Consider the following 14,530-nt stretch of genomic DNA (forward strand, 5'->3'; position numbering starts at 1 on the left):
CAATTATGTCCTACTTTTTTAAAATTCAAAACTGAACACATCACACGCTGAAACGTTTATACGAAATAAATGAACAATACAAAAGTTATCCTAACCTAGATACCCAACATAATGAATGAATGATACATATAAAATACTAGGTAAAAAACAAAACGTTATACTATATATATATATATATATATATATATATATATATATATATATATATATATATATATATATATATATATATATATATATATATATATATATATATACATATATATATATATACATATTCTCTCCTCACCTGAACTCTCAACTAGATTTGTCAATTATTAGAAATGTACAGGGAATACTATAATATTTCAACATTCCAGTTATTCTCAGATTCTACAAATGGCTAACTTCAAAATGGCCACAACTTTTCTTCCCCCATAGGTACATTCAGCGGTCGAAGATGGACATTTGCAGAATCTGAGAATAAGTTGAATGTTGAAATATTATAGTATTCCCTGTACATTTCTAATAATTTATAAATCTAATTGAAAGTTCAGGTGTGGAGAGGAATATGAGTGAAATATTTTTGTTGATTCTTACAACTTTTTCTTGTGATTTTAGTGGGACTGGTCTGAGGATGCTCGAACGTATTTGAGCGAAACTAGTCAGTTCAAAGGAAGTTCAAAATAGACAATACAAGATTGCCAAGACTTTATGGCTTATTAAAGATTCACAAGAGCGAAATACTGGAAGAAATTCCGATTAGACCGGTGGTTTCACATTTTGAAAGTCCTACATATGATTTAGCTAAGTGGTTAATTAAAATATTGAAGAGCAGTCCAAAATTTAAAACTTCACATACAATAAAAATTCGTTGGGTCTCATTGAAAAAATAAAAGATGTACAAGTTGATGATAATTGTAGAATCGTGACAATGGACATAGAGAATTTGTATACAAATGTTCCTAAAGAAGAAATTTTGGATATAGTTGGGGAAGATCTCACTGATTCTGAAATGAGTGATCGGATGGTAGAGGCAGTGAACAAACTCTAAAAGATGTATGTAAATCATAACTTCTTCATCTTCCGCAGCAAAACATATGAACAGCGGTATGGGTTAGGTATAGGGAATCATGTTTCTCCAATAATGGCAGATAAATATATAGATCATTTTGAGGGTAAATACATATTTGGGAATGACTCTTATAAAGCCCAGATAGTTTAGTTTAGTTATTACTACAGATATGTGGATGACATCATAATGATGTGGAAGGACACTGATGATGAGATCACTGGATTCTTAGACTATTTGAATAGTCGTGTTCAGTCCATAAGATTCAAGTTGGAGAGTTTTGGTACCAGAGTGAACTTTTTGGACTTGGAGGTGGAGATAACGGATAGAAGACTTTTTTTTTGGAGTGTTTTGAAAGCCAATTCAAACTAGGATTTCAATTTCAACAGGATCACAACATTGTCACACACATAGGTAAGACAGCTATATGACACAGTTTGATAGTGAGACTGCTGAATGTCCCTATGGATGAAGAAAAGTTCAATAAGGAACTTAAGATTATAAAGCTGACAGCGAGAATGAATGGTTTCGATGAAGGTATGGTTTAGGAGATTTTGAGAAATAAAATAGAGAAGATGATTATACGGGAATATTTTATAACACAGAACAATCAAGAAGATAAAAGGTTCATTCCGGTATCTTATGTTGGAGCTATTTCATCAACAATAAAAAAGATCTTGGGGAGAACATCTTCAGGGCCGGATTAACCCCAGGGCAAAAAGGGCAATTGCCCTGGGAGAAGTCAGTATTGGGGGCGAATTCATTGTTAGTAACAGTAACTAAATACGGAAATCACTGAAATCGAGAAAACCGATTCCAAATAATAGAAACATACGGTTTCGATCGATATCAGTCGCCATATAGGTACTTTCGGTGTACTTTCCTAACGAACCTATTTCGCCACCGCCTCTTCGATGCCCGAGCTCCAGCGCATTCTATTCATTCGTGAATATTGTGACTTGTCAGCAATACAGGGTTAATAGAAAGCGCAGGCATCGAAAACGAATTTTTGCGGTATGGAAATAGACGCTTCTGTGAATGCCGCAATGCCGGGAATGTGATTTTATTTTATTTTTTTTGTTTTTATATTTCTAACAGTACTGTCGATTTACGTCATAATATATTTCATTGGAAGGTGTTCATTGTGTTAAGATAAAAGTGAATGGAATAATATAATATATATAATATAATAATAACAAATTTTGATGTCCTCAAGTGAATTTCGATCTCCATTTCGCGCTTTCCTGGTTGCAGAGATTCTTTTGCGTTACATATTTTGAAAATATGTTGTCTTTCATAACTACCAAATTTTTGGTCTGAAAAATATGAAAAAGGTTTTGTTTTTTTTTAAATTGAATATTCTTGAATTTTTCATCATGTTCAGGTGCGTACTCACTGAAAAACGGTTCGTTCACCGTCAATGAAAATCCCATAAAATTCTATGACTTCCGTCGTCGGTTTGTCAGTGAGGACGTATTGCGAACTGAACCCCTGCGTCGTTCGGAGCGATTCGATAGTTGTTAGTTTTAAACGCAGGCTCAAAGGAAATAACACTTGGTCTGTGGACGAGTATTTTGAATGTTCGTTTCGTAGTGAGTACGACGAACGACGAATCTGCGAATAAGTTGAATGTTAAAATATTATAGTATTCCCTGTACATTTCTAATAGCCAAATCTAGTTGAGAGTTCAGGTGAGGAGAGAATATGTGTGAAATATAATTGTTCATTCTTGTATATCTTGTGATTTTAGTGGGACTGGTCTGAGGATGCTCGAATCTATTTGAGCGAAACTAGTCACCAAAAAAATAAACTAGGAAGTAACAATCCCCTTTTTCATTTAATGAACTACATCCTACTTGAAAGAATTTTTATTTAATGTCTTAAAAATGAATAATAATTGTTAAAAATCCATCCTTGATGTACGCTTCAGAAATCGGATGTATTCGATCAAATGAAATCTGAACTTAACATTCAATGATGTATATTCAATTTATCAAATTCATAAAGATTCACAATTCACTCCGTTATGAGATGAATAGGTTGTTAAATATCGACACGAGAGAAAAGATTATTGTCACTATCAAGAAAAAAAATTAGCAACCTGGATGGTGCCATGCAATATTTGATTGTAGTTTTCTGGAACCTCATGAAAGCTATCTCCATTCCAAATTTCGGAAAAATCGGTGATTCTGTTCAGGAGATAGATGTTTTCATTTCCATTCTAATTTGAAAAACACCCTGTAAATCTGAATCTAGAACTCCTAGATACTATATATGGGGGTTTTTCGTGATCCTCTAAGTTCTAGGTGTTCTCTATCTCACATTAAAATGTTTCCCATCCTATCCGGGACACAGCTTGCAAAATTCATTAAAATATTTGGATAATCAATCGTATCTTGTAACTCGAAAATGATTCGAACGGTTTTATCTTTTTGTGCAGAATTAATAAAAACAGATGAACGGAGGAATTTCGGCGACCAAAAAAAGTTTCTGATACCAAGTGGTCCGTCCGTCCCCGAAGACTTATGTAGAAGGTGTTGGAAACAAATCACAACTGATGTTTGTATTGGGTCAAATTCAAAAAATTTCTAGAATGAGTTGAGTAGTTCGGTTGTTACTGAAAAATGGGTACCATTTGAAGGCAGATATCCTCGCAGGAGGATAAAAAGGACAAAAAATATAAGCATTCCTGACTCATTTTTATTCTTTGCTTTATTCACACCTGCAAAAGAGTCACGTAGTGCCAGGAAACCCTGTAAATTGTGTTTCATAAACATTACGAACGAATTGAGGATATTTTTCTTAGAGTTATTTTGAGTTGCAAAGGTACGTTAGGTATTTGTCCTGAAATGCATCGTTTCCAAGATATAGGGCGTTGAATGAATCTCAAAAAAATTACTCAAATATTCGAATGAGATTTGTTGAAAATGGAAACAAATTTGAAAAAATTCAAAATCTCGACCGAAGGCAACAAATAATATCACCAAAGAAATAAAAACAGGACCGCATTTCGAAAAAATTACATAAAACATGAATTCGTTCGGTTCCTATTCCCTTTAGTCACATATGTGCCATGCAAAGTGAAGATAGAATTCTTTAGAATTAATTATGTAGTTTTTCATGGCAACAACGAAATTTCTGTAATGTATGTGAAAAATATAGATTTTGGAGCTTGGAACAAAAATCATGATATTCGAGTAGGTACTGGACTGAAAATATCGATATTTCATGGGCCGTTTGAGAGAGCATTCTGAAGTGAAAAAACCTATAAAATTTGATCGAACTCGGACCTTGCATTCCAGAGTTGTCATGCTCATGGCTATCGCAAATTTAGGCCAATGTTCATGAATCACCCCGTATTTCCGAAACTAATAGACTTAGGATACAAAACAAGCAACTTTTCTGCGAAAGGCCTGGTTGACCTGCATTCACCATAGGCTATGGCAACAACTCATGAAACACCCTGTACAGGGAGGGCAAAATTGGTGATACCTGAATTACAACTCTTTCAACCCAACTAGATAGAGGAAAATACATGGCACATTACGGTCGTCTTTTTTCGAGAAACTAATAGTGCCATCAACTGCATTACTCTATCTTCTTTTGTTTTCGAGTTATAGGTCAAAATTAAAATTTCAACTTTGGTCATCATCTTCGTTTCTGTTTGAGCTAGGATGTTGAAATGAAAACATTATAGAGACACTTTTTTGACAGCAATCCAGTGGCGTACTATGATTTTTTCTAAACGATATATTTGCTGAGCTATAACATTAGGATATATTTTTTCTTATGAAAACAGTAGTTTAAGATCACTTAGAAAGACTGAGGGCGATGTATGATATATTACTGCAAAGGTAAAAAAATGGCGATTCTTCTGAGTCATTTTGAACTACTGTTTTCCTAAGAAAAAACACAACTTTCTGTTTTAGCGCAGCAAATAAACCTTTAGGAAAAAATCATAATACGCTACTGGATTGCTATCAAAAAAGTGTCTGTATAATGTCTTTATTTCAACGGATGTTGATAGCAATCCAGTAGCGTATTATGATTTTTTCCTAAAGGTTTATTTGCTGCGCTAAAACAGAAAGTTGTGTTTAGCACAAACAGAAATGGAGATAATGAAATCGCCCAGATTTGAATTTTGGCTTATAACTCAGAAACAAAAGAAGATAGAGGAATGCAGTTGATGGCATTATTAGTTTCTGAAAAAAGGACGACATGAATCGTACATTCATTTTCCTCCATCTCGTTGGGTTAAAAAGTTGTAGTTCAGGTATGACCAATTTTGCCCACCCTGTAGACACATTCAATTGTAAATGATTCAATTTATGTTGATATATTCAAACACTACTGTTTACATTTTTGAAGTATTTGGATGAGGATGACGGGTTTGTCGCTCGATCGGACGTTGAAGTCTCCACGTCGTGCTGATGTAGGTATACTTGAAATTCTCGGAGCAACCCTCGATTCGGATCTATTTGAAGGATAATTATAAAATGCTTCGTAAGACTTCGTATCACACTTCGATATCACAAAAAATGATATTTCCTTAATTGAATTGTATTAGATCCAAATTCATCATGTTGCATAAAATTTCATCATGACATCATATATTATTCTCTAGTTTGTAGGAATTCGTTTATTTTTATACTGAGTTAACCATCAAAAGAACTATAAAATGATTCCTAATTCTGCAAAAGTTGAAAGATACTAAATTCAAACAAATCGACGGCCTGCACTCAGTGGCAAAATGAAATCATAAATGGATATGAATCTATTCATGAAGTCACTGACACCAGTTCATGAAACTAGAATTTCTGGTTGGTAGAAATTGAGTTTCTGACCGACTGGCTTTTACGCTTGAAAAATCTCCTATTAATTAAAAAACGACGAAATCTATCTAAATGAACGAACAAAACAAGACAACGGTACCTACTTCAGAGACTAATTCTAGCTTGCGTAAGTAAGTTCATATGAGTCTTTTGCAAAACGAGTAAAAAAACATCGAGAAGCACTTTCAGACCTCATGACAATCATCATGGAACCGGAAAAGGAAATAGATTACAAGCGGAGTGGCGCAGAAGGTTTCCCCCATCACACAGATAGTTGGCTGTGCCTTCCTGGGAAGGTTTCCACGATGTAGGCACAAAACACAATAACACAAAACGTCTATACCCCCACCAGAGAACACTTGCCAATGTCAAGTTGGTTGAAATAAGTAACCTCCACAGGTCGGTCAGAACGCAAGATGCTGAGGGGAGAGGTGGGGCGTTTTTTACAACGGTTTGTGTAGCTCCATCATTTAGCGGTCATCGAACATCAGTCTAAGCAAGGACTTCATCGGAGGTTGACGTAGAAAACCCTATGTTGTCACAGAGCTATGCTTACAGCTACCTATGTAGTACTGATCGTGCCGAAGTGATTTCGATTTTAAAAATTGGATTGTTGACAGTGCTGTGCGAAATCGTGCTGATTGATTAAAAGTGACAAACGTTTTTGTGCAGTGATTTTTTGTCACTATTATTGGATTACGAGATTTTAGTGCGATTCAACATGCCGAAGATTTTTATGATAAAGAATCGGTTGTTGCAGCAGCAACTCAAATTAGCTGAATACCACGAATTAATTGCTGCTAAACAGGAATTCGAACTTGAAGCATCACAACCCTTATCGTTGATCGTACCTAAAAAATCAGGTATGTAAGAAAAAATTCAGCTACTTCTTAAAATGAATCCTTCATTGAAATAATGAAACTACTCAATAAAATTACCTGTTTTCACTTACCTTTCCATAAGAAAATACATGGAGTGCCTAAAGGAAATCAGATATTAACTAGCGGCTAATATTTAGGGTCCTACAAAAAACACCGAACCGGTTATAATATTATCAAAAAAACTATAGGTTGAGTAGGTAGTAGGTTGAGTGAAGCATTACGGAAATTACCTTCCCTGCGCAACAAAAGTATTTCTCTCGTACATCGGAGTCAAATCAACCCTAGCGGCCTAGCACGGAACCTTTGAGCCCTTTGGCATTTAGAGAGGTAGCATCTGATCAGGAAGGAATTTGTCATGTTTCAAAGTCATCTGTCTTGTGAGGGAAGGGTCAGTATTCAATTTCAGGGATTATTTACGGTGTGAAAACAATGAACAGCTTAAATACCTGAATCGAGTATTTTACAAAAAAAATTGTTTTTGTGGAATGGTTGAAAGGAATCAACCAGCAATTAACTTCGATTTGATTCATGAGCGAGTTCATGAGTTTTGGGAAGAATTCTCATTTACAGTCGGAATGCCTGAAACCATCTCTGGAAATCATCCTATACATTCAAAATTGAATAAAATGATTGAGATTAAATTTTGAAATTCTTTTCCTCCTGTACCAAAATGATTTTTTTTCATTCATGTATGTCAATAGAAAAAGATATTGTTACCTGAAATACAGCTGTAGATATATCTTTTATTCAAATAAAGAAAGAATTGTGGAAAGCTCGGTGGCAAGTATCATATTACGTCATCGATAAAACATCTACCTACAACGGTAATCGTATTGGCAGTGCTGGTCAAACTATTGTATACCTGAAACTGTACCTTATTCTGATGTTCATCGGCAGATTGCTACTATTTATTATTTTACTCCATTTCTGATTTGAACTAGACAATGTGATTTGAAAAAAAAAATTAAACGATTCTGTCTTTCGTCATAAATTTACAACGACGTTCAAGACCAGCGAATGCTTATGATGAATACTATTTTTGGTACAGGTTTTCAAAATATAGTAGATGAACATAAAGAATTCTCAATTATTGATTTATTACATGATCAATTTACAGTTGTTACGAAGTCTGTTCAGAACTCGATTGAGTCAACCCGAAGTTCGAACCTTAATCATTCAATAATAGCATTTACTCTCATCGTAGATATAGGCAAATAGGTACGACCGAAGGTAGTCGTTCGTACTTGGTAGTGTTACTATATTTGTAGACAAATAATAAATTACAATTACAAAATTAACAATTTACAAAAAACCTGCTATTAAACATTCTTGAAATTGATATACGAAATAAATGGACTTATTTATAGTAAACATTGTGTTTTATCGAAAAATTCTAGACGAACGAATTCATTATCGAAGGATGTTTTGGAAACTGTCAGAAAATCATTCGCCAACTTGAAATTGAGTAGTTTATTCTATAGAAGGGCAGTACATCCTAGATAATTATTTGGACTGTTTCCATTATCTCTGCCTTATTCTTTTTAACCTTACGGCATGTGTCCGTATGCCATCTTCAGAATTTCATGGATTTTTAAATCTGCATTCTTTCAATCTTTGCATCCTCAAGATTTTCAGGCTCATATATAATCGGATATATAGGTACTACGAGTATAGGATCTTAGTTTTGTCAAGTGAACTCTCGAGAGAACTAGTCATATTTTTCCTTAGATATATAATTCAATGTGTTTTTATAAGCCTTTGTTTGTAAACGAGCAAATAAAATACAACTTCTTCGAAAAGAGGCACATAATTCATATTTTGCTCGAAATTTTGATATCTACAAAAGGATTCCAAGAAAAAAACATGCAATTTATATTAGCAAAGAAATCTTTTTCTACTCCTCCTATAGAAAGTGACGAAATTCCTACATTTCACTAACTACGTAACTCGAGATCACTGCGTGTTTCAACCACTGTGCAACGTTAAACTTTGCGATTTATGGTTTTATGCTGCTTTTCATCTGTAAGTTACAAATCTGTAGCGTACGATCGATCTGTCAGTTTCCGATTAACAGATTCGTAAATAATGCAATTCTGGAAATGTTCCTGTAACTTTGCAGAAGATAGTTTGAACTACTTATCGTAAGTAGTTACGGATTCCTGTAAGCTACAGATCACTAAAAACGTCCAGAATTGCAATTTTCCTGTAAGCTTATAAAAAGTTACAGATGAAAGCAGAATACCACCATTACTTTACCGTTAACACAAAGCACGCTCAACAGCCAATACGGTGAAGAAACAATTGAATTGTCGGTGATCAGCAGTGGCCGAAAGTTATGTAGAGAATTCTATGGAAAGCATGACTGCCTACTCATCAAAAATTACCTCCATTAAGTAAGCAGAACCACTGCTGAATTTAAGATTTTTTTTGCGGCCATACTTTTGGGCCAATTTATAACCCCAATTAAGAATTTTTTGCTCCCTAATTTTTGCAGAAATTGGGGTTTCTACTAGCTTAAGGTTAAGCCAGCAGAACCCAGAAAGTAATAGAACATTCCGCAGAAATCTGATAATATCATAATTTTAGGCCTATTTCAGGCTCCCATTTGAATCTACTCCGGATTTCCTTGAATACGTTTTTGTTTTCTTGCAAGCTCAAAGTTATGTCATCAAGTTTAAATCGATAACCTATTGTTTTTCAGAATTCTGATAACATAATAATTTCAGGCCAATATATATTCAACTATGTAGTGGCAAAGAGGACACGAATACCGGTGATGAATGAATTTCAGGCCAATTTTAGGCTGAAATTTGAACCTACTGCGGATTTCCCTTTATTGCGTTCGTAGAAAAAGTATAGTAGGTACACAACTCGCGTTATAAGGCAATTAGAGAGTTGGAGTGCGCACATTACGTTAGACTGAACGTAAACGTTAACGTGAAAAATAACGTCAAATACAACGTTCACATGTTGTAATGAAATTTGAGTTGAAGTGGTGCCATCATGAAATGTCAGACATATCAAACCTATCAATTTGGATTTTGCTTTTATTTTGCGTGAATTGTCTTTTATCTAATATTGAGCCTCGACAGCTTGAGCTGAAGTCGATTTAGGCAACACACCGTACTCAGTAACCGTAGGTGTGTTTGCCTATAACACCGCCTGGTTTGAATATTGTTTTCCGGTTTTTTACTGAGTTTTCTTTTAATGTGTGATTCGATTCTTTATCGGACACACGAGAATAATCTAGAAGGAAGAATTCGTTGCTCAGTGGAAGGCTGGTGAACCAAAAGATATTTTTTCTGTTTAAATAATCGTTTTACGAGTATTCCGGACAGTGGGATCGGTCACCTTCTTTTTATAATAGGTGAGTGTATTTGAGAAACTTAGATTTTATTTTCAAAATGTAATCCTCTTGTGTAACACCTTCTTTTTATAATAGAGCCATTGAACGTAAAGTGCTTCATTCCTCCCTTTACTTGGTCAACCCCCCGTATCAGTACAAGCTGGAATAAGATTTAGAATATTAATGTTCTAATGATTTATATGCATGAAGAGAATTTTCAACTTGGAAGTATTTTATTATCAAGAAAATGTCCTAGTGTAGAGACATGAGAATCGCAGAGGAGTTTCAGTCATCTCCTCGGTCATGTCCCGAGTCATGTCCTTACTGAATGTAATCTGTTTTATAACTTAATCCTTTTGATAACTTTAAAATCACTGCTGATTTCCTATCACTTTCATTCATTATGATGAAATACACGAGGAATGTAAACAATGACCGTTTGAGGTTAGCGAGAATTGCATTGAACAGTCAAAATTCGGCCATTCCGTAGATAGAGGAAAGAGAAGATACCGCATTGCGCAGCTACGAAGGAGAGCTCTCTGTGTCCAACATCAACTTGTTTTTGTTTACGTTTACCCCAATCCGAATCTATCGTTTTCGGCATATTTTCCACAAATTACACAATTTCCTGGCATGTCAACACCGAAATTCTTGATACTCAAGTCTTAAAACGCACGAAACACTATTACATCGAACACAAATACGATAATAAACATTCAAATATTGGGGTAAACGTAAACAAACATGGAGTAGATGCACAGTAAATGTCAACAAAAACATAGAGATGTTGGACACACTTTTCTTGTTGTTTACGTTATCTTCCCCATCCTCTATCTACGGGCCATTCGCAAGTCATCGGTGTTACTCGTTTAACGTTCGGTTAAGGTACGTCGATGTTTGGTATACGTGGGAGAACGCTAGTTTACGTTGGCTGCAAACTCGGTTGTAAAGCTGACGTTAACGTTAAAAACTGACAAATGAGCATGCGTAGATGTCAATTATAACGTTAAAGTTTACGTTCATGGCAGCACTTCAACTCTCTATTACCTCGGCAATTACGCACTCATAGAATAGGGAATACTCCTTCTGACGAAAATGATGTATTTTTTATGAAATATTTTTGAAACGTCACATTTTGAAATAACCGTTTCCCAAAAAAAAAAATATTTTAAACCCTTAAAAATGAAAAATTAAAATGGGTATTTAAAATTCAAAGCGTTTCATCTCGATTGCACAAGTTGGCAACATCGACTGAAATATGCCTTGATAATAAAGAACAACCAATGCATTATCTTGATGAGATAGACAAAGATGGCTGTCTATGAAGTCTGCGACCATAGACATATTAAAAGAGACTGAATTGTTTACATTGAAAACTGTCGCCAACATTGCCCATGCGAATTATTCAGCTGGTCGACTACAGGAGAAACTATTCTCATTTCGTTCCTGTGTTGCAAGATTTCTGAAGTAGGAAACGAATTCAATGAATTCACAAAGATATATTATAATTTATATTTCGAAATTCATAATTAAGGCGAAGTTTTCTCAAATCCACATAACTATATTGAAAACATAAATAAATATAATGCAAAATGTATGTTCAATTCCTCATTTCATGAGTGCCAGCATTGACTTTCTAATCCTACCACGGTATGAAAGAAATTCTTCTTGCCATTTAGGCAACGTCGTAATGAGCGCTCTCTCTAAACCTCTCCTTCTTCAGTTATCACCATAGTAACGTAGCTCCACTCTGTAATCTCAGTAATCTGTGAGTTCCACGTTGCCAATACAGGTGCAAGTACAACGGTACGGAATATTTATATTTTTTGACCGTTTTTTTGAGTTTTGAGTTGCGTGTCAGTATTTTTTTTTTTCAGCAATATGGTTCGTAAGTGCAAAATATGTGGAAAAATCTCATCTGGATTTATCCCTCCATAGTCCACAGGTGAATCAACCTGCAGTGTGATGTTGTTCAGTGGCGTCGCACGTGGCAGCAAACATGTATTATTTTAATATCTTTTATATGAATCATATGAAATGTGTATATACCTGTTCACGCAAGAACTACTTGTGAATTTTTCTCAACATTTTTTGTAAGCTTAATAATAAAAATAATAATATTTATCACTTGAAAAAGCCCAGATCATGTAATAAACATTTTTAGTACATAAGATTTTTTTCTTAAAACCATGCAGATAGAAAATAGTGAAATATCATAATAGTAAATTATTGAAAACATCTTTCTAGATAGTGAATAGTGAGACCATATTGAAATTCACACAATTTTCTTTTTGACAAGTATCGATTACTCTCAATTTTTAAGTGTTAAAATTTTTTACACAGTTGAAAACCATACACATGCGTACGCACTATGAGGATTTTATTGTTCGAAATTTGGTTATTTCAAGAACGGAAGGAAAATGCGAAATATTCTTAAATAACACTTCCTCTTCACTGATTAACTAAAATATTCTCTTCTAGACTCCACTGCAATTTGCAATTCATCAAAAATATGATAATGTTCAGTTTCAATTCTAACGATAATTTGTTCAATTGCAAATTATAGTACAGGGTGTCCCAAATTCGATATACAATGAGGAAACTAGAATAGCTAAAGCAAAACCGATGATACATTTCAGAAATTTGAATTGGAAAAAAATCGTTTGTCAGTATAGTTTCCACGTAGTAACTTGTCTATAGAAGGTTCAAGTTTGGATCTGTGACTTCAAAGACAAAAAAGTTATGAGAACTTTTCGAAATAGTCGAAATACAATTTTTTGGTAATAATTAAAAAAAATAGGTACAAAGGATCGTGTCATCGGTTTTGCTCTAGTGATCTCTTCTAGACATCCAATTTGGGACACCTTGTATATTTCTCCTGTTTGGTTCAGTGTGGCATGAAAAATAGAAAATATTTCCGGGGAATGTACAATGTTTAGAACTTTCAACTATGTTTTCTTACGAAAATTTGAAGAAACTTGAACCAATAAAAACCTATTTTTCATCGAAACTTTCATTATGTGAGCAATTCATCGATAGATATTTATCGATTATAATCATTAACCCGCTGGTTTGAGCTAGTCTTCCATGAAACGTTCCTGCGTTGGATGATTAATAAATAAAATACCGCACGCCCATGATCATTCTGGAACGATTACAGTAAGTTTTCTTTGCGGCGTTGCCGATAGAATGGGCGTGACAAGGAGATCCGATGTTTTATCTTTGTTGTACTCGTTGTGTGGAACCTCAGTGTTGGAATCACAACAAACCCTATATTTGTATAGTGATGTTCCGTCTCCTCGGGGTAATAAGTCTATGTCTGCGACGAACGAGGAAGGTCGTAAAAGTTTATGGGATTTTTATGGCCGGTTGCAGTTGAAGCTCGCCAGTAAGTACGCGCCTGCAGATCAACTTGATCAATAGCTGTTATGTTATGAACAAGCTGATCGGACGTTGTTCTTTTCATTGTCTTATAGGCGCTGCTGCCAAATCGTAAACTCGGAACCAAGTGATTTAAATTTTAAAACCCCATATTTGAAGGATGATTTTGAATAGTTTCCGCGGTGGATTTGAAAAAATCATGAATGAAACTCATAATTATTCCGTTTAAACTTGTATATGCAGTGATAACCTAAAATGAGGAGAATTCCCCATTACGTACTCGCAGCTTCGCGTCTCGTGCGTAACTTTTTCTAGTGATGCGTAATATGCTTCTCACAACTCTTGTTATGTAATATACTGTTTTCTATGAATCGACTTCAATTGATGACCAGTGATTTCACTATCATACGGGTATATATTGTATAAAGAACCTCCATTAATTGTAATAATTGTTGTAATTGCTCCACACAGTAGTACCTCCGCATGCAATGAGGAAAAATATTCTTTTAGCCGCATTCACTAGGCTGAATCCTTCATTATGAGGAAGAAAAATTCCAGTAAAGCAAAACGCTTTACTTATGTATCTATTCTTTGAGATCCCCAAAATGGAACACATCTCTATTCACAGCACCTAATGTTTACACTTTTTTTTGTTGTGCAGAAGAAGCGAAGTAACATAATATAGTTAGAAATTTCACAAAAACATATTACTAGTAGTCTCTCTTAAAACTCTAATTTAGAATTGCACTTTTAGCCAATGTAATCTTCATCAATGAATACACCGCCAGACACAAATTACAATAACTTACCAACAAGCATCGCCTTGGGAATACAGTATCGATCTGCGATAAATTGAGATGAAAGATCTGCTGTCTATTCTATCGAGCTCCATAATAGTGGGCCTCTTCTCACGCGTTTTACCAGGAGGGCGCACATAATTGATTTTGACGACGAATTTTCCATTAGTGAGTCGAAGCCAATTGTTTGTTTCCATATTCTGCAGAAACTTCGAAAATAAAATATATTTTGGGCAAACTAA

At 34.7% G+C, this 14,530-nt stretch overlaps 1 protein-coding gene across 5 annotated transcripts in view; it reads left to right on the forward strand.

Annotated features, from left to right (window-relative positions):
* Nucleotides 1–6,250: 6,250 nt before the first annotated feature.
* The window catches only part of LOC123309259 (transcriptional regulator ovo-like), a 68,643-nt gene continuing 60,363 nt past the window's right edge, over nucleotides 6,251–14,530 (forward strand). For 2 of the 5 annotated variants that reach the window (XM_044892276.1, XM_044892277.1), the window contains exon 1: nucleotides 6,258–6,746. In XM_044892276.1, coding sequence (XP_044748211.1) covers nucleotides 6,605–6,746 — 142 coding nt within the window. In that variant the 5' untranslated portion in view covers nucleotides 6,258–6,604. Of the gene's footprint in view, nucleotides 6,747–14,530 lie in introns of all 5 variants that reach the window. The other 3 variants (XM_044892279.1, XM_044892275.1, XM_044892278.1) reach the window with 3 other exon arrangements.

This window comes from Coccinella septempunctata, chromosome 3 (genome assembly GCF_907165205.1).
Source record: "Coccinella septempunctata chromosome 3, icCocSept1.1, whole genome shotgun sequence".
NCBI classification, from domain to species: Eukaryota; Metazoa; Arthropoda; class Insecta; order Coleoptera; family Coccinellidae; genus Coccinella; species Coccinella septempunctata.